We start from the raw sequence: 20,180 nt of genomic DNA, 5'->3' as shown, positions 1-20,180 counted from the left end.
ACCCACCCCCATGTGTCCTTTTAAAACCACAGGTCCCTATAAATTACAATGCTTTTAGGCCAAGCCATGCTAATCTACTTTTTTTCCCCTTCCACCATCCTGCTGCATATTCAATCTATCCTGTCTCCACGGAGCAAGCAAGCGACGCTTTGCCCTTTCCACCTCATTGTTATGGAGCTATTCAAGTTAATAATTCATGTGTAGAACAGCCTTCGAATCCCTCATGCTTGAATCACTTACTTTGGAAAAAGTTTGACTTGTTCAAACGCATTGCCGTTCGGGAATGGAACGATATGAAAATGCATTGTTGCGAAGGGACACCCTTGACCCGTGCCTATCGTTTGGACCAGGGCTAGATAGACCCTGATCCTATGACAGACATCCTCTCCGCCCCCCTCTGTTACCAACACCGGACAAAAGCTGGGCCATGAAAGGAGGCGCAGGCGGGGGTGGAGGGGGGGGAGCTAGAGACGGGTTTGCTCGCTGAACAATACCTGCCTTGTGCTAATGGAGGTGTCATCTGCCACAGGGCTGACTAGTTAGCGATTACAGGCTGGCCCTGGATTGCCGTGACAACTGCTGCAATGCACAATGGGCCCTGATAGAGCCAGCTGTTTGGTCCTCTGCAATTAACCCTGCATCCCTGTCGTCTCAGCCGGGGCGCCGCCTCTAATTGACTATTGGGCACACAAAGCAGGGGCTGTTGGCCAGACCCCCAGGACAGCACCCCCCACCTCCTCGTCGGAGGTAAAAACAATAGTAATAGTGCGCTGCCGTCTCGGCTGTCAGCCAATCAGAAACCTGGCTCCCCCGCAGGAGCTTTCTGAGGAGAGCGATGGAGAGAGAGACACTGCAGAAGAGAGGAGGAGCATGTGTGAGCCAGCGATCAGCGGGGAAGAGTTGCCTGGTGGGGAGGGGGGGGTAGAGACACGTTGAATATGCCCTCAGCTAGGGGAACTAATCAATTCAAGTCTATATGTGGGGGGGGGGGGGGGGGGGGGGGGGGACTCTGCTGCTTGCTCTGCTCGGCAACAGGAAAAAAGGGAAAACATTCCAGGTACACATCTATCTAGGTTCATCTCAAGGTTGATGATTATTTGCTAGGGGACGGCGTAGTTTTTTAAAAATATATACGATTCAAAGATTAGGCTAGCTATAATTGGGCAGATTTGTATCAAAGCTCATGATGATGATATCTTGAATTATGATGATGATGATATCTTGAATTATGATGATGATGATGATGATGATGATACATAGGTTCTACAACCCCACCCCCATCTGTGTACTCCCTGTCCCTGATGGTTACCCTGACTGAGTAACAGAGATGGAGACATACTTCCCATAAGGCTTTGGAGGGAATTGAGAGTGTTCTACTAATGGCCCGTTGAGGCACTCTGCAATCTCCACCGTGATCTATCACAGCCGGCTACTGAGTCATAAGGGCTGTGTCAAAAAAAATGGATTTAGAAATGAATATGGAAAAAAGCTCGGACATGACTCCCAAATGTAATATTTGATTTCATTAGAGTCTATCTCGCCTCAGATTCAATCAATTGATTTCCTGGCAAAAGCTTTAGCCTTCGGACACACTGAGCACCTTTCCTTTTCTCAGGGTCTCAGTACACTGGAGTATCTTAGGTTAGTCTTGGTTTTGATCTGTATAAGCTTAGGTCTGGGAGATAAACTTCACTGTAGTACATTAGCTTTAACAAGTAGACAAGATCATTTTCTCCTCATTTTAGCATTTGTTCCCCAGAAATCTCGATATAACGCCTACTAAAAGTCCACACACTCCTTACACAGTCTTCACATTTTACTGCCCTGAAATTTAAAAGGGAATAAATTCAATTTTTTTTCACAACCTTTCAAAGTGAAACAAAAATGATTGAACATTTTGTAGAGGGCTGCATATCCCCGACAGAGATCAATGCGGCGCGGTCTGCATTTCTTCATGCTGAGGAACGGGACCGGGCGGTCAGACAGAACTTTTGAGATACAAATATATATTCCCCCCCCCCGCAGATTATTTGGAAACGGCTGTCTTTCTGCTTTGTATGCGTCAGCCTACCTATTCACACCATCTCAGCACTCGCTGATTCAAGTTCAGTAGCTTACCACTCCTCCCCTAGTTGGGCCTGCGAGATCAAGTGCACCTACAGTACAGTAGGCCGATGTGTGGGCTCAATGAAATAGAGTAGGTTGCCTAACTGCCAATCACGTGGCCAATCACTGTTCAAGGAAATGTACTTAAATATGATTAGGCAATCATTTACTACAGTGTCTGTAAATACAGTGCCTTCAGAAAGTATTCATACCCCTCAACTTTTTCCACATTTTGTTATGTTACAGCCTGAATTTAAAATGGATTACATTTAGATTAGACGCCCCATAATACCAAAGTGGAATTGTGTTTTTAGACATCATTTCTGGAGTCAGGTAAACATTTGCTTAACAAGTCACATAAGTTGTATAGTGATTAACATGATTTCTGGTCCCTCAGTCAAGCAGTGAATTTCAAACACAGATACAACCACAAAGACCAGGAAGGTCTTCCAATGCCTTGCAAAGAAGGGCACCTATTGGGAGATGGGTAACACTTTTTAAAAAAGCAGACACTGAATATCCCTTTGAGCATGGTGAAGTTATTAATTACACTTTGGATGGTGTCTCAATACACCCAGTCATTACAAAGATACAGGCGTCCTTCATAACTCTGGAAACCGCTCAGGGATTTCACCATGAGGCCAAAGGTGACTTTACATCAATTACAGAGTTTAACGGCTGTGATAGGAGAAAACTGAGGATGGATCAACAACATTGTAGTTACTCCACAATAATAACATGAATTACAGAATGAAAAGAATGATTCCAAAACATGCATCATGTTTGCAACAAGGTAAAAGTAAAACTGCAAAAAATGTGGCAAAGATACTGACTTTATGTCCTGAATACAAAGCATTATGTTTGGGGCAAATCCAACACAACACAATATCGAGTACCACTCTTTTCAAGCATGGTGGTGGCTGCATCATGTTATGGGTATGGCTAAAATGCTTGCTCGTTAGCCTAACTTCCTTTCATGGGCAACGGTGAAGCAGTTAGTTAACATTAGACAATTACATCAAGCTACATATTGAACTACCATCCTCTCAGGCCAGGGGCACAATGTATACATTGATGTTTGGATCAGAATTGTCTTAATAATATTTGGCCGAAACGGAGAAATAACCACAAGTCCAAATCCCTATCTCCATTCACGGATAATTTAGGAAAGGGCCCATTTTAGCTAGCAACTATCTAGACACCAGAGGAAAACAACACGAGATGCAACAATTAAACTTTTTTCCGTCAATTAAGTTTTGCTTTTGATGTGAAGTGATTGGTGGGAAGCCAAATCCAAACTGGCTTCCCTTGAAACTTTTTTTTTGGTGCGCCAGGACCATTCACAGTTGAACTCACTCAGTTTAGCTCAATGCTGATTGGCTATTCTTTTATACTTTTTTTTAATCAAGGGAGCTCAAATGCTCGCTTTGCTTCCCCTGCATTCAATGCTATGGGCGGCAACAATGTTATAGTCTTTTTGACCAGACAGCATCAGATAGATGGGCTACGCATACAGAGACAGAGGGGCACTGTTTCACTCGCTCGGATGCCGGAGAGATACAGTCAGCCTCTTGCAAATTGAAGGAAAGTTATGGAACACCGTGATATGAAAGATACATTACATGGCCAATTATATGGGGAAGCCTGGCTTACCTTGGCATCCATCAATTCGTGCCACTGGTAGAATCTGGTTCAAAATGAATCACAGCTCTAATGGCTGCCAAAGGTGCATCCATCAAGTATTAACTATGGGGAGTGAAGACATACGCAAATCAAGACGTCTTTTATTTTTTTTAAGAAAATGTTATTGCATTTTTCTTTCACTTTGAAAATGTGAAGTAGGTTGTGTACATCGGTGGGAAAACAACCCAATTGAATAAATCTTTAGCTTTTAAGGCAGCAAAATGTGAATATTGTGCAATGGGTGTGAAGACTTTCGCTAGGCACTGTAAATAGCGCTACATCAAAACTACACTGAACAAAAATGTAAACCCAACATGTAAAGTGTTGGTTCCATGTTTCATGAGCTGAAATGTAAAAAAAAAAATCATACTCACAAAAAGCTAATTTCTCTGAAATGTTATGCACAAATGTGTTTACATCCCTGTTAGTGAGCATTTCTCATTTGCCAAGATAATCCATCCACCTGGCATATCAAGAAGTTGATTAAGCAGCAAGAACATTACACAGGTGCACCTTGTGCGGGGGGGGGGCAATAAAAGGCCACTTTAAAATGTGCAGTTTTGTCACACAACACAATGACACAGATGCCTCAAGTTTTGAGGGAGCGTGCAACTAGCAAGCTGACGGCATGAATGTCCACCAGAGCTGTTGCCAGAGAATTTAATGTTCATTTCTCTACCGTAAGCTGCTTCCAACGTCGTTTGAGAGAATTTGGCAGTACGTCTAACCCGCCTCACAACCGCAGACCATGTGTAACGACACCAGTCATGTGAAATACACAAGTTAGGGCCTAATTCATTTATATCAATTAACTGATGTCCTTCTATAAACTGTAACTCAGTAAAATCTTTTGAAGTTGTTGCATATTGCGTTTATATTTTGGTTCAGTATAATTAGCTGGTTTGATGTAGCAACCTGCTTTTTATGGGCTGTAGGGGAAATGACTGAGGATCGATTGTTTCTGAAGAATTCCACTGTACACAGGGCCTAACACACACCTGTGCACGCACGTTCGCGCAGGCACACACATACACCACATCCTTTTCACTTCCACCGTGCATCATTTGAAGAAGTCTGGATTTTCGCCTTCCCTCTACCTCCTTTCCTCCTTCTATCTTTCAGCCTCCACCCCTCCCTCTAACCCCCCTCCACGTCTCTTCTCTCTCCCCGAGTAAGTGAGGTCCATTGGGGGTGCTCGCCGCGTGAAATCACCTCGGGCGAACACTTTATTATCTGTAGTCAAAGAGTCACCACAAATACCATTCTACACACACAAGTGTCACTTTCCATTTGTCCTCTCTCGGGCTGCATTAGGCAAGCCCAGCCGAGCCTAGAGCAGAGCCTCGTCTCAAACGCGGCCGGCAGAGGGAAAGCAACAGCGTGGGAAAGCACCACAGCATTCCTGCCCTGCAGGCACCCCTGCTACAACTCCATTTGACCTGGAATTCCTCTTATCATTTTTAGGATTATTATTAGAAGGAGGACTAATCCTAGTAGCGCTGGTGGCCATGTCGTTATGGTGCCTCTATAGTCTTCTTAATACACAGAAAGACCATTTCCATATGTCACGGTCAAAGAACTCCTATGGCTGAATATTCAGTGAAGTTTGCCGTGTCTTGCTAAATATTCATGGGCATTTCTTGCTTGTTGGTCATCTTGGCTACATGTAGGTCTGTCCTTGAGTTGTTGTTGCCTATTGACGTTTCGTATCATGCCGTGTTTGACATTCCGTGTGGACTCCGAGACGAGTAGCTACTGTGTTAGCAGCAGCCAATGTGGATCCTAATAAAGTACTCAAAACTAAAGCTCAGTTGTTTGTGCAGTGTGTCACGGACAGCCTGTATGCACCCTATTCCATTTGGACCCTAGACAAAAGTAGTGCACCATATAGGGAATAGGCTGCCATTTCAGATTGCGCCAAATATTTATGTTTAATCCCCACAGAGAAAAAGGAGGTTGCTGACTATATTAAACAGCGATTCTAGCCCTCCATCACCCTGTTTGCTAGACGAACAACAACAGGGAGAGAGAGACAGAGAGACACATACAGAGAGAGACAGAGAGTGTGAGAGAGAGAGATTGAGACACAGAGTGAGAGAGAGAGAGACACACAGAGAGAGAGAGACACACACACACACACAGAGTGAGAGACACACACACACAGAGAGTGAGACACACACACAGAGAGAGTAAGAGACACACACACACAGAGAGTAAGAGACACACACACAGAGAGAGTAAGAGACACACACACAGAGTGTAAGAGACACACACACAGAGAGAGTAACAGACACACACACAGAGAGAGTAACAGATACACACACAGAGAGAGAGAGAGAGTAAGAGACACAGAGAGAGAGACACACACACACACAGAGTAAGAGACACAGAGAGAGAGTAAGAGAGAGAGAGAGAGCGAGAGAGACACACACACAGAGAGAGAGTAAGAGACACAGAGAGAGAGACACACACACAGAGAGAGTGAGAGACACACACACAGAGAGAGTAAGAGACACACACACAGAGAGAGTAAGAGACACAGAGAGAGAGACACACACACAGAGAGAGTGAGAGACACACACACAGAGAGAGTAAGAGACACACACACAGAGAGAGTAAGAGACACACACACAGAGAGAGTAAGAGACACACACACAGAGAGTAAGAGACACACACACAGAGAGAGTAAGAGACACACACACAGAGAGAGTAAGAGACACACACACAGAGAGTAAGAGACACACACACAGAGAGAGTAAGAGACACACACACAGAGAGAGTAACAGACACACACACAGAGAGAGAGAGAGTAAGAGACACAGAGAGAGAGAGACACACACACACAGAGAGTAAGAGACACAGAGAGAGAGTAAGAGAGAGAGAGAGAGAGAGTAAGAGAGAGAGAGAGAGAGAGAGAGCGAGAGAGCGAGAGAGACACACACAGAGAGAGTAAGAGACACAGAGAGAGAGACACACACACACACAGAGAGAGTAAGAGACACAGAGAGAGAGACACAGAGAGAGAGAGAGACACAGAGAGAGACAGAGAGCGAGCGCTGGCCCAGCCGGTCCCTCTTTTGTGCTGGCTGGGGAGGAAGAATGCAGTCCGTCAGCAGCCGCCATGTCGGCTCTATTGTGGGACAGCGGCTTGTGCACCAAACAAACAGAGAATCTGGGGCAACATGTTTACCCCCACACTTCACGCGGTACCCTACAAATAAAACAGGCCAAACAAAAAGAGCTATGCTTCGTTGTTTGTTCCCATGAAAGACAAAAAAGGGTGTTCCAATCAATCCTGTAGAAAAAAACAACTGAAAATGTTTCATCTCATACCGCCGGCAAAGCCTGTAGCCCCAATCTCATTTCAAGCCCTGAGCCTCGCCAGTCTTTTTCGTTTCCATTTGCAATAATTTATGGGGCCCAACGGGTGACATAATAAATTAGAAATTGAAAGGAAAATGACTTTATTCACCGGCCTGTCCTTCGATTCGATTGGAGTATGGCTATGACGAGACTGCCCCTCTCCCTGAGGCAAGCCTGGGCCACCCTCATTGTGCACACAGCATGGTCTAGAATGCAGAGCGTTATCAGCAAATACCCCGAGTCAGCAGCACTAGCCAGCGGCGGGCGGTTATGCGTTGCGACTGGCACACCAGCCGATATTGTCATGTGCGATTAGGCCTGTGCTCAGGAACCTGTGAACTCATTCCTGTGGCATCAAAGTCAACCCAGCCCCCTGCCCTCTCCCTCCCTCTCGCTCTTCCTCCCGCACTATTTATCTCCCTCTCTAGTCCCCGTCCAGCCCTGCCCCCTCCAACACAATGTGCCCCCTCCAACACAATGTGCCCCCCCCCCCCCCCCCCCCCCCCCCCATTTCATTGTGTTCTGTGTTTGAAGCTGCACTAAAGAGCCGACATTCAATATCAACCCAGACTGGTTTCCAATATATATATATATATATATATATATATATATATATATATATATATATACACGCTAATGATCCCTGAGACATAGGGGTCACCCACCAGCATGCACTGGGGCACTTGTTTCATCTCACCACACCTCTCCAGATGATAGCCCTGATAAACAGGGACAAAGGGAGGCTCTGTGTTAAGCAGCACACTGTACCCGTCTATATCACCTGTGATGACAACGAGGCACCTCTCCTGTCCTGGCTGCTGTCCTTCAGTAGTATTTGCCACTGTGCTACACTATTCCCTTGAGAGCCGAGAGTCGAGAGCCGGCGGTTGCACGCGCACACTTCCTCCACATGCACAACCAAACCCAGAGTTTGAGTACGGGACCTGAGGCCTGGAGATTGTAGGAGCACACAGAAACAGAGGTAAGAGATGAGGCAGAGCTGAACGGAGCAGCAGAGGGTGGGAAAGGGAGAGAGGGAGGGAGAGGCCTGGGCTGTCAGACTGGAGGAAGCGCTGGTTCGCGGGCCTGCACGCAAATGGGAGAAGAGAGGCACCCGCAGGCTGCCTGAGGCAAAAGCCCGGGCCCTTCTGTTCTATCATTTAGGAGACAAGTCCTCCACTGATTCCCAATTAATATTTAACACTGCACAGACAACAAGGCCCTCCGCTGTCTGCACTACACCAGCAGCCAGGGAAGAGAGAGAGAGAGAGAGAGAGAGAGAGAGAGAGAGAGAGAGAGAGAGAGAGAGAGAGAGGGAGAGGGAGAGGGAGAAGTAAAGGGAGCAAGAGGGAGGGAGGGAGCGAGCAAGAAGGGGAAAGAGAAAGGCCAAAGAGTTAGGAGAGCGATAGAGAGAGAAGAAGGGGGAAGAGCCGACTGAACGCTGCTCTAGGTTTAATAGCTTGGATGGCCGACCCTCTGACACAATTACTGAACGCTGCTCTAGGTCTAATAGCTTGGATGGCCGACCCGCCGATACAGTTACTGAACGCTGCTCTAGGTCTAATAGCTTGGATGGCCGACCCTCTGACACAGTTACTGAACGCTGCTCTAGGTCTAATAGCTTGGATGGCCGACCCGCCGACACAGTTACTGAACGCTGCTCTAGGTCTAATAGCTTGGATGGCCGACCCTCTGACACAGTTACTGAACGCTGCTCTAGGTCTAATAGCTTGGATGGCCGACCCGCCGACACAGTTACTGAACGCTGCTCTAGGTCTAATAGCTTGGATGGCCGACCCGCTGACACAGTTACTGAACGCTGCTCTAGGTCTAATAGCTTGGATGGCCGACCCTCTGACACAGTTACTGAACACTGCTCTAGGTCTAATAGCTTGGATGGCCGACCCTCCGACACAGTTACTGAACGCTGCTCTAGGTCTAATAGCTTGGATGGCCGACCCTCTGACACAGTTACTGAACGCTGCTCTAGGTCTAATAGCTTGGATGGCCGACCCGCCGACACAGTTACTGAACGCTGCTCTAGGTCTAATAGCTTGGATGGCCGACCCTCTGACACAGTTACTGAACGCTGCTCTAGGTCTAATAGGTTGGATGGCCGACCCTCCGACACAGTTACTGAAAACTGCTCTAGGTCTAATAGCTTGGATGGCCGACCCTCTGACACAGTTACTGAACGCTGCTCTAGGTCTAATAGCTTGGATGGCCGACCCTCCGACACAGTTACTGAAAACTGCTATAGGTCTAATAGCTTGGATGGCCGACCCTCTGACACAGTTACTGAACGCTGCTCTAGGTCTAATAGCTTGGATGGCCGACCCTCCGACACAGTTACTGAAAACTGCTCTAGGTCTAATAGCTTGGATGGCCGACCCTCTGACACAGTTACTGAACGCTGCTCTAGGTCTAATAGCTTGGATGGCCGACCCTCCGACACAGTTTTTATTATTAATTAATTTTTTCACCTTTATTTAAACAGGTAGGACAGTTGAGAACAAGTTCTCATTTACAACAGCGACCTGGCCAAGATAAAGCAAAGCAGTGCGACACAAACAACACAGAGTTACACATGGAATAAACAAACATACACACGCGCACGCACGTACATGCATATACAACACAGTTAAGATGGGCCACACTAATTCAAGTTAAAGGTTCTTTAGACACCATGCTTTTAGCATTGTGCTGTGGCCAACATTCGCGTGTGTTTTCACAGTCCATCCCTCTCCTCTCTCTACATCCCTCTCCTCTCTCTCTCTGTCTTCTCAGTCCACCCATCTCCTCTCCCTCCATCCCTCTCATCTCTCGTCATCCCTCTCCTCCCTCTCCATCTTCTCAGTCCAACCCTCTCCTCTCTCAGTCCAACCCTCTCCTCTCTCAGTCCAACCCTCTCCTCTCTCAGTCCAACCCTCTCCTCTCTCAGTCCAACCCTCTCCTCTCTCAGTCCAACCCTTTCCTCTCTCATTCCAACCCTTTCCTCTCCCTCCATCCCTCTCATCCCCTCTCCTCCCTCTCCATCTTCTCAGTCCAACCCTCTCCTCTCTCAGTCCAACCCTCTCCTCTCTCTCCATCTTCTCAGTCCATCCCTCTCCTCTCTCAGTACAACCCTCTCCTCTCTCTCCATCTTCTCAGTCCATCCCTTTCAGTCATCCTTAACTGGACTGAATGGACAGAGGCCAGGAGAAAACTGTCTCAGTCAACATAGGCAGTGCTGGATATGGACAGCAACTGTAAAATTATCCATCCGAAAGATGGTGTCGTTAGTAGGAGCACTACGACATTGTTTATGAAGAAAGAGTCCTAATCTTGGCAGTGACAAACAGAATCTCACAGCCCCCATGACACCAATGTGCAACACCTCCGCAGCATCCTACACCCCAGCCCACTGAGGGCTCAGCTCAGGAGATGGCGGGGGCTACCATGTCATTTCCTGTGGGACAGCAGGGGCCGTGGACACTCCTTCCCCTATTAGTAATATGGTGCCACTGTCATGCACCTGTGATGCCCAAATGCCAGCTAGCTGGGAGGGGGTTTGGCTTGGAACGGGAGCCTACAGTATGTTTCTAAACCAAGTCCCACTGTGGCCAAAACTAGAGCGGTGGCCTGCCTCCCAGAGCCTAACTGCACTATGCAGTAACAATACTCCACACCCCCACCCACACGCCACCTCCTTGCCCCATTAACAGACGGCAGAGGGCAGAGCAAAGAGGCATGGCACTGTGGGATGCGGCCCGCCGGAAATGATCATCTGAGTGCCAGCGCTGAGATGCCCTCCACCATCCTGGCACAACAGAGTGCCAGTGAGCATGAGACAGGCTGCTATTGCTTGTACTGTTTGCTCAGACTGTGCCTGTCCTCAAAACCATGCTCAGGCCTGGGTTCAAATAGTCTTTGTTTTCTTATTTTTTTCTTTTTTTTTAAACGCCTTCCTTCAGTGCCAAATTAGGGCAGGTTTGAACTTTTGGGAATATTCCATTGGTTCCATGGTGCCGAGCAAGCTCAATCAATTGTAGGTAAAGTTGTTACCTCATGAAAACAAATTGGTGCGTTCAAAAATGTAAAAAAATATATATGGGTGGCTGTTGTAGAGATAGACTTAGGGATACTGAGAAGAGTGTGTATATCAGGGAGTGTGGGCAGGGGGTGGAGCATGGAATCCTTGGCTGTCAATCACCTCTCATTTTGAAAAGAAATCCTTCTGACCTCTCTCTCTCTCTCTCTCTCTCTGTTCTCTGGCTAAAGCGGAATAAGTGGAATAATGACGGCGGCAGGCTGGCCTTGTGCAGGGAGTCTGTGGAATTCCAAACAGGGGATGGAAAAGAGAGGCAGTTCAATCAGTGGAGAAAGGTCAAGTGCATGCAGATTCTCCCCGGGTCCACCGCTGCTTCTCTCCCTCTCTTATACCCTCCCTTTCTCTCTCCTCCACTCTGCATTTCCACTCCAATCCTCTCTCCCTCCGGGCTCAAAGGCAATCAGGGAAAAGGTTTGTTATTTCTGCTGCCACTCGTGACCACATTTAAATATTCTACAGAAAACCTTTCCCTTTTTCTCCCCACTTAACAGGTCGTGGAGGTACAGTACTTAAATTGGATATTGAAGGGTAATTCTACTGTCATGTCTACCTCTGGCTCAAACACGAGAGCGAGAGAGCGAGAGAGAAAGAGCGAGAGACTGGAAGTCATTATCTGGAACATAGGTCGTGTCTATATAGTACACTACTTTTTGACCAGGGCGCACAGAATATCAGCATAGAAAAATAATGACTAGAACTGACATTCCCATTCTTTTATTTCTTGTTCTACTCATTCTCCATGCACCTCCCCGATTGGCTTCCAAAGGCCTGCTGGATGATGATGTCAGCATGCCTTCTGGACATTGGGTTTAGAGCCAGGGCCTGCTGTTGGCTGGAGGCATGACAGGGAGACACAGATTGAACCTGAAGTCTGATCCAATCACAGGACAGAGCCCGAGAGGTCTGATCCAATCACGGGGCAGACACAGGAGTGGCTGTGACATGTGCGGTCTAACGAGGGAAGAACCTACGGCGATCCGACCGGGGAAAAGAAGAACCCACCAACGTACAGAACCCATTCTGACAGGCCTGTCACAAACACACCATATGGATAGCCACGAGCGTCATCGTCACTCCTGCTTATCTTGCCAACATTAAACCCACCATACAAGAAAACAAATGACGTTGCAGAGAATAAAATGGCCTGGACACATTCTTACATTATTGTCAAATTGTAGACTGAAATAATGTAGGTGAAATGCTGTAGAGAGTACCGTACAGTGGCTTCTGTCTGGGGCTAGAAAGAGGTGCTATGGAAGGGCTGCTACTTGCTGCTGTGCTGCGGTCCTGCCCAGCCCTCTTAGAGCTACTAACTCTAACCTCAGAACCCTTCGCTGTCCACACCTCCCTATCTAGGGAGAGGCCAGTTCCACGGGGGCTGAAGGCTGAGGAAGTGAGAGGGGGGACTGAGGTCAGTGGCATCCTTCTCCCCGAAAGGCCCAGAGCCTTCCCTCGCTCTCCTCTGACTGGACTTCCCCTCTCTGGGGAACTGCTTGACAAGAGACCCTGACTCCACCGCCGTCTCCTCCCCTACCTCCATCTAGGGCAGCGTATACATTAGCTGCAGACAGGCATGATGGGGGGTTGGACGCTACAAATGTCACCTACAAAGGGAGATTTAATAAAAAATGACAGGGCCTGGCACAGGGAGTGTGCAGCCACATACTCTGGGAATTTGGGGATGCTGAAAGCAAGTGCCTATGATTTATAATTTAAGTAATGCCTCCACACTCCTTTTAATTCCACGGCCAGAAAGATAAAAACATTCACCCAGTGAGCAGTGGCCTGTATTCAACGATGCCAAGGGGGCTGTTTGGTGTGGGGCTGTTTTCATGGTTTGGGGTAGGATATCTTAACGTTACAGCATACAATTACATTGTAGACGATTAAGTTTGGGGAAGGCCCTTTCCTGTTTCACCATGACAATGCCCCCATGCACAAAGCGAGGTCCATACAGAAATGGTTTGTCAAGATCGGTGTGGAAGAACTTGACTGGCCGGCACAGAGCCCTGACCTCAACCCCATCAAACACCTTTGGGATTAATTGAATGACCTCACTAATGCTCTTGTGGCTGAAAGGAAGCAAGTCCCCACAGCAATGCTCCAACATCTAGTGGAAAGCCTTCCCTGAAGAGTGGAGGCTGTTATAGCAGCAAAGGGGGACCAATGCCCATGATTTTGGAATGAGATGTGTGACGAGTAGGTGTCCCAATACACTACATGACCAAAAGTATCTTAGTTGTCACTGTATAGGTGATGTGATGATGAAATATTGAAGTTGAAGTGGTGCTAGAATAGTGGAGGCAGCTCCTGTTTTCTTTGCGACTTGCGGTAAATCTCTGTGGTTCTAAATCAGTAGTTGTTTAGTAGTCCATAAATATCTGAAACATTAACTTGCTTTACCGTGCTGTAGTAGGTCATGTACAGTTGAAGTCGGAAATGTACCTACACCGTAGCCAAATACATTTAAACTCAGTTTTTCACAATTCCTGACACTTAATCCTAGTAAATATTCCCTGTCTTAGGTCAGTTAGGATCACAACTTTATTTTAAGAATGTGAAATGTCAGAATAATACTAGAGAGAATGATTTATTTCAGCTTTAATTTATTTCATCACATTCCCAGTGGGTCAAAAGTTTACATACTGTACACTCAATTAGTAATAGGTAGCTTTGCTTTTACATTTTTTTTACATGGGTCAAACATTTTGGGTAGCCTTCCACAAGCTTCCCACAATAAGTTGGGTGAATTTTGGCCCATTCCTCCTGACAGAGCTAGTGTAACTGAGTCAGGTTTGTAGGCCTCCTTGCTCGCACACGCTTTTTCAGTTCAGCCCACACATTTTCTATAGGTTTGAGGTCAGGTCTTTGTGATGGCCACTCCAATACCTTGACTTTGTTGTCCTTAAGCGATTTTGACACAACTTTGGAAGTATGCTTGGGGTCATTGTCCATTTGGAAGACCCATTTGCGACCAAGCTTTAACTTCCTGACTGATGTCTTGAGATGTTGCGTCAATATATCCACATAATTTTCCATCCTCATGTAGCCATCCATTTTGTGAAGTGCACCAGTCCCTCCTGCAGCAAAGCACCCCCACAACACGATGCTGCCACCCCCGTGCTTCATGGTTGAGATGGTGTTCTTCGGCTTGCAAGCCTCCCCCTTTTTCCTCCAAACATAACAATGGTCATTATGGCCAAAGAGTTCTATTTTTGTTTCATCAGACCAGAGGACATTTCTACAAAAAGTACGATATTTGTCCCCATGTGCAGTTGCAAACTGTAGTCTGGCTTTTTAATGGCGGTTTTGGAGCAGTGGCTTCTTCCTTGCTGAGGGGCCTTTCAGGTTATGTCGATATAATACTTGTTTTATTGTGGATATAGATACTTTTGTACCTGTTTCCTCCAGCATTTCACAAGGTCCTTTGCTGTTGTTCTGGGATTGATTTGCACTTTTCGCACCAAAGTACGTTCATCTCTAGGAGACAGAACGTGTCTCCTTCCTGAGCAGTCTGACGGCTGCGTGGTCCCATGGTGTTTATACTTGCATACTATTATTTGTACAGATGAACGTGGTACCTTCAGGCATTTGGAAATTGATCCCAGGATGAACCAGACTTGTGGAGGTCTACAATTCTTTTTCTGAGGTCTTGGCTGATTTCTTTTGATTTTCCCATGATGTCAAGCAAAGAGGCAATGAGTTTGAAGGTAGGCCTTGAAAATCCACAGGTACACTCTGGTTTTGGTTTTGTTATAAATAAAGGTGGGGTTGAATTTATCTTGCCACTGTGTCTTCTTATTGTCTTTGCCACCGTTATATGTATATAGGCCTAGGCTAAGGATATGAACTTATAGGTTATATTGCAAACAACGCAACTGTCAAAACACATTTTTCCTGGCATGGCTTCCTCAGTGGTATTACCTACACACACCCCCCCCCCCCCCCCCCCCCCCCCGCCTCCCGTTTCTCCCGCTAAGCTCTGTGCGCTCAGGGGAAATTGATTGTCTGGCAAGCCGATCTGAATGCTTTCCGCCAGTTAAGTCCTTTTTTATTGAGGGTATGAGGTATTTTTAATGGGAGTCACGTCAATGAACTGTGCAGCCCCTCTGCATTTACATGCAGGGGGGGGGGGGGTTCTAATACCCCTGCTGCCCCACTCCTCACCCTCTCCCTACCCACCACCGCTTTCCTAAGCACCCACCCTCCTCACTGCTTTTGTGTAAAAGACAGAAGATGCAAATGGGAGACCAGCTCCCCTCTCCTGTCACTGCCAGGTAACAATCTCCCTCACACCCTCTTTCTCTCTGTGAGCGGTTGGAATCGTTCAGGCTAGGCAGAGACAGGCAGCAGCGTTCTACTGAGAGCCCGGGTCAACTTACCCCACAACGCCGCCTCCTCGTCCCTCATCTCTAACTGGGCCACGGGTGATCGATCGACGATGACCTAGCTTTGCATGAGGGAGCTCAGTGTGTGCCCACGTTCCCCCGGCCAAAGCCGACATCTGCCCCTCCGAACCCCTTTTGAGCCTGGCTGAACAATCCCCTCTCTCATTGAGGGGCAAGGGCTATAGAGTACAGTACAATTCTGAAATCCAACACACAGTCTCACCTTCGCCGGGACAGAAAGGAGGCCAGTCTTCTCAAATACACTCATTATAAACCTCAATGCGGCCACGGTGGTAATCTTTCAATCAACGGATTTAACAGGTGGACAGAGAGACAGAGAGGGAGAGAAGGGGGGACAAGGAGAAACTGTTATTTTTATCTATTGATTCTAACTCCGACTCCCACTGGCTGCTCTTCAATAAGAGGCCCGGGGAGGAAGTGGGCTAATCCTGTCCAAATTGGAAGGAATCGATTAAGATGGCCATTCGAGGCCGACCTCTTTTGTCCTCGCACTCTTCATTTCTCCCCTCTTAATCACTTTCTCATTCACTCAACTGGACGGGCTTCACTCCACTATAGGTCTGCTCCATCCTCATGGAACCAGGAAACACTAACGTAAGGTCTGAACAACCAGGTCCTCTCTTTACCTCTCCCCTTTGATAATTGACGCAAACAGGGGAAGGACATTGTTGAAATCTAATTGGCCTGTCAGACCCAGGTTAGTATTTCATTTCTTGCCCTACAGCCAATCAGGGGCGTCGATAGCTGGGTAGAGCGAGGAAGGGGAGCAGGCACTGCTATCCCCATTAAAGGAGTAACATGTAACCTTTTAGCCATAATATTTTGGGGGGGGGGGGGGGGGTTAAACTTGAGAAAGCTGAGTATCGCTTTACAACCTTATCGTACTTTAAAAAACATATGTTACAAGTTGTCAACCTTGCAAACATGAATCAATCATGCAACAGTGAAAGGTGTACACAAGCTGGCCAGACCAATAAAGCTATTTTATTGTGGCATGCGGAAGTCAGAAAAGTATGTTTCCTTTACTACTAGTGATATGCTATTGAAAAGTAGGGCTATTAGCAGGTGAAATCGTTACGTGTACAATAGTTCCTTTAAGCTTCCCTAAGCTGAGGTAGACATTGCTAGGTGAGTGTGCTCCTTCTCTACTTCCCCTTTAATCGGCTTGTGAGGTACTAGGACTGCCACGCAAACATAGAACGTTCCCAGAGTATTGAGTGCCCTATAAGCGTAACAGCCCGCCACACACACACAAACAGGACAGTTTTGTTCCACTAAAGGGTTAATCCTGAGGCTTCAGGGAATTTAGGCAGAAATTCACCTTCCAGCGGGAATACGGCAGCTTTCTTTAATCCTTAGCTGGTCCAAACTAGTTTCTAGTTTCTTTCCCCTCCCGTTTTACATAACTTCCCATGGACATAGTGTTTCATGTGAGGGAAGTTGGAGGCTTGTGTTCTGGGCTCAAACAGAGCAGCTGTGGTGCTTTACAGCCAGCCCACCGTGCCGCAGAGGCAGGGGCCAGACACTGTAAATGTTTACACACCCCGAGGGTCCCTGAGGGTCACCCAGGGCAAGGGAGGCACATTAAACACTAACACTGTTCAAACGCGGCGTTGCCAGGACTGCACAGTCAGCACAGCTAAACAGTCCCTCTCTTCACAATGAGGAACAACACGGCAACCCCAAAGACTCACTTTACTGTAAGTGCACACCACATCAAATACAGTGCCTTGACTTTTTCCACATTTGTTGTGTTACAGAGTGAAATTAAAATTGATTAAATTGAGATTGTGTGTCACTGATCTACACAGAATATCCCATAATGTCAAAGTGGAGTAAAAACTTGCTTAACAAGTTACATAATAAGTGGCATAGACTCACTCTGCATGCAATAATAGTGGTTAACATGATTTTTGAATGACTACCCCATCTCTGTACCCCACACATAGAATTATCTGTAAGGTACACAAAGACCAGGGACGTTATCCAAAGTTTCGCAAAGCAGGGCACCCATTGGTAGATGGGTGAGAAAAAAAGCAGACACTGACTATCCCTTTGAGCATGCTGGAGTTATTAACTACACTTTGGATGGTGTACCACTACGCCCACTCACTAAAAAGATACAAGCGTCCTTCCTAACTCAGCTGCTGGAGAGGAAGGAAACCGCTCAGGGATTTCACCATGAGGCCAATGGTGACTTTAAAACAGTTATAGAGTTTAATGGCTGTGATGGAACTGAGGATGGATCAACATTGTTGTTACTCCACAATACTAACCTAAATGACAAAGTGAAAAGAAGAAAGCCTGTACAGAATACAATTATTCCAAAACATGCATCCTGTTTTCAATAAGGCACTAAAGTAATACTGCAAAAAAATGTGGTAAAGAAATTAACTTTTTTCCCTAAATACAAAGCATTGTTTGGGGCAAATCCAACATATCACTGAGTAACACTCTTCATATTTTCAATCATGGTGGTGGCTGCATCATGTTATAGGTATGCTTGTCATCGGCATGGACTAAGGTGTTTTTTGGAGATACAAAAAAACCTGGTTCAGTCTGCTTTCCAACAGACACTGGAAACAAATTCATCTTTCAGCAGGAAAATTACAAACATACACTGGGGTTGCTTACCAAGACGATATTGAAATGTTCCCAAGTGGCCTAGTTACAGTTTGCTCCTTGAAAATCTATGGCAAGACTTGAAAATGCCTGTCTAGCGATGATCAAGAACCAACTTGACAGAGCTTGAATTTTTTTAAATATAAATGGGCAAATATTGTACAATCCAGGTATGCAAAGCTCTTAGAGACTTACCAAAAAACTCTCATAGCTGTAATCATTGCCAATGAGGGCGAATACTTGTCTAATCAAAATGTGTTTTGTTTTACATAATCGTATAATTTTTCCATCCAGTATGACATTAGAATATTGTGTATAGATCATTGACAAAAAAGGACAATTAAATCCATTTTAATCTCACTTTCTAACCTAACAAAATGTGTCAAAAGTGGGGCTGACCCTATTTAGTCGACTGGTCGAGTTATTCATTGTTTTTTGTTTGGAGTGCTCCTGTCAATCTTGAGTAAGGATACGCACCTGTTTATGCATAGAAGTACAGTCGGCCTAGGCTGCCTGGCCTGCGCGCAAATGTAGGCCTATAAATGTGCCCATTTGGGGATCTGATACTATTTCTGATTGACTTAACTCACCATCACCGTGGAGCTTATCAAAGTATTTTTTTATTTAAATCAAACAGCAAGTAAACAATGTCTATTTGACCTCCATTGAGAATGACAATATAGTTTATTTGAAAAATATTTCCAGCGCTCTCCCTTTCGATAACCACTCAGCATGAAAGGAGAAAAAATGTCATGCTCCGATCCGGTGGAAACGTCATAAAATAGGCCTATCTGATTATTTCTTATACCTTGCACAAATAGCCGACAGCTGTGGCTGTCTGTCCGGAGCTTAATGGCGCAGGAAACTCTGAGGGCCCAGAATATTTTATACAATGTTTCAAGTTTGCTAACACAAGATTTTGGATCAAGTTAATTGTTGATACAATGTTTCAAGTTCCTTGCAGGCAGGCCATGCGTGGCCAATGTGATTTATAGGATATTTATCTTTATCGGGATATTTTATACCTGCGGGCTGCAATGTTTTTACTTGTTGGCTTAAGGTAGGCTATTTGTACATATTGGCAATGGCAATAGAAGTTACTTTTAGATTTGTATAATTTTCATTTAGATATCATTTTGATTAACCACATGACATTGATTTGTAGATATTTAGACTTTATTATAAATTAAATGAAACTGTTCCACGAAAATGTGCATATGAAAATCATAACTGGCATGCAGAACAATAGACATGGCACTCCAAATGGAAAAGGTTTCAGACTGCTGGTGTAGCCTATTACCAGCAACTTCAGGAGCGTAACGGCAGAATCTGCTAAGGCCAGTAGCAACGGGCAGCGGGGGGGGGGGGGGCGACAACATTTTTTCCCCCTTCTGGTTAGGCTATATTGATCTCTGGCTCCCTCTTTAGTCATTTGTGTTTCTTAATTTTTCATTGAAGTGCATAAAGCTCAGTAGCCTACATATAGTTACATTTATTCAAACAGTGTGTCTATATATTGAAAAATACACATTTTAACATTTCGACCAATCGATTGGTTGAAAGAACAGACGACTCTCGGTCGACCAAGATTTTCATCTTGCCCTAGTAAAAAGTCAAGAGGTGTAAATACTTTCTAAAGGCACTGTACATTTGGAAACAACAAATAACGTCAACCTAACAAAACTCTTGACCTTTCTTATATTTCCTTGTCGTGGACTTACATTTTCGGCTGAGTGCTTGAGGCGGCTCCAGGGCCTTGCTAGCACACAGGGGGTGCTGGGAGGATGGGATGGGAGGGTTCTGCCTCCTCTGCAGGCAGGCCAGCATGGTGGGGGGGTGGGGAGACAACTACAGCCGGAGGACTGCCAAGGCCAACCTGGGGGAGAAAGAGAACGAGAGAAGAGAAC

At 46.1% G+C, this 20,180-nt stretch overlaps 1 protein-coding gene across 2 annotated transcripts in view; it reads right to left on the bottom strand.

Moving 5' to 3' along the window:
• The window catches only part of LOC110535764 (protein FAM222A), an 81,701-nt gene that overhangs the window by 12,640 nt on the left and 48,881 nt on the right, over positions 1 to 20,180 (bottom strand). The window contains exon 2 of one of the 2 annotated variants that reach the window (XM_036935559.1): positions 19,995 to 20,149. The exons of the other annotated variant lie outside the window; for it this stretch is intronic. Coding sequence (XP_036791454.1) covers positions 19,995 to 20,100 — 106 coding nt within the window. The 5' untranslated portion in view covers positions 20,101 to 20,149. The remainder of the gene's footprint in view (positions 1 to 19,994; positions 20,150 to 20,180) is intronic. 2 annotated transcript variants of the gene reach the window in all.

The sequence above is a fragment of the Oncorhynchus mykiss genome, chromosome 11 (assembly GCF_013265735.2).
Source record: "Oncorhynchus mykiss isolate Arlee chromosome 11, USDA_OmykA_1.1, whole genome shotgun sequence".
NCBI lineage: Eukaryota > Metazoa > Chordata > Actinopteri > Salmoniformes > Salmonidae > Oncorhynchus > Oncorhynchus mykiss.
Note: the sequence above shows the minus strand (reverse complement) of the source record. Positions and strands in the feature narration are given on the sequence as shown.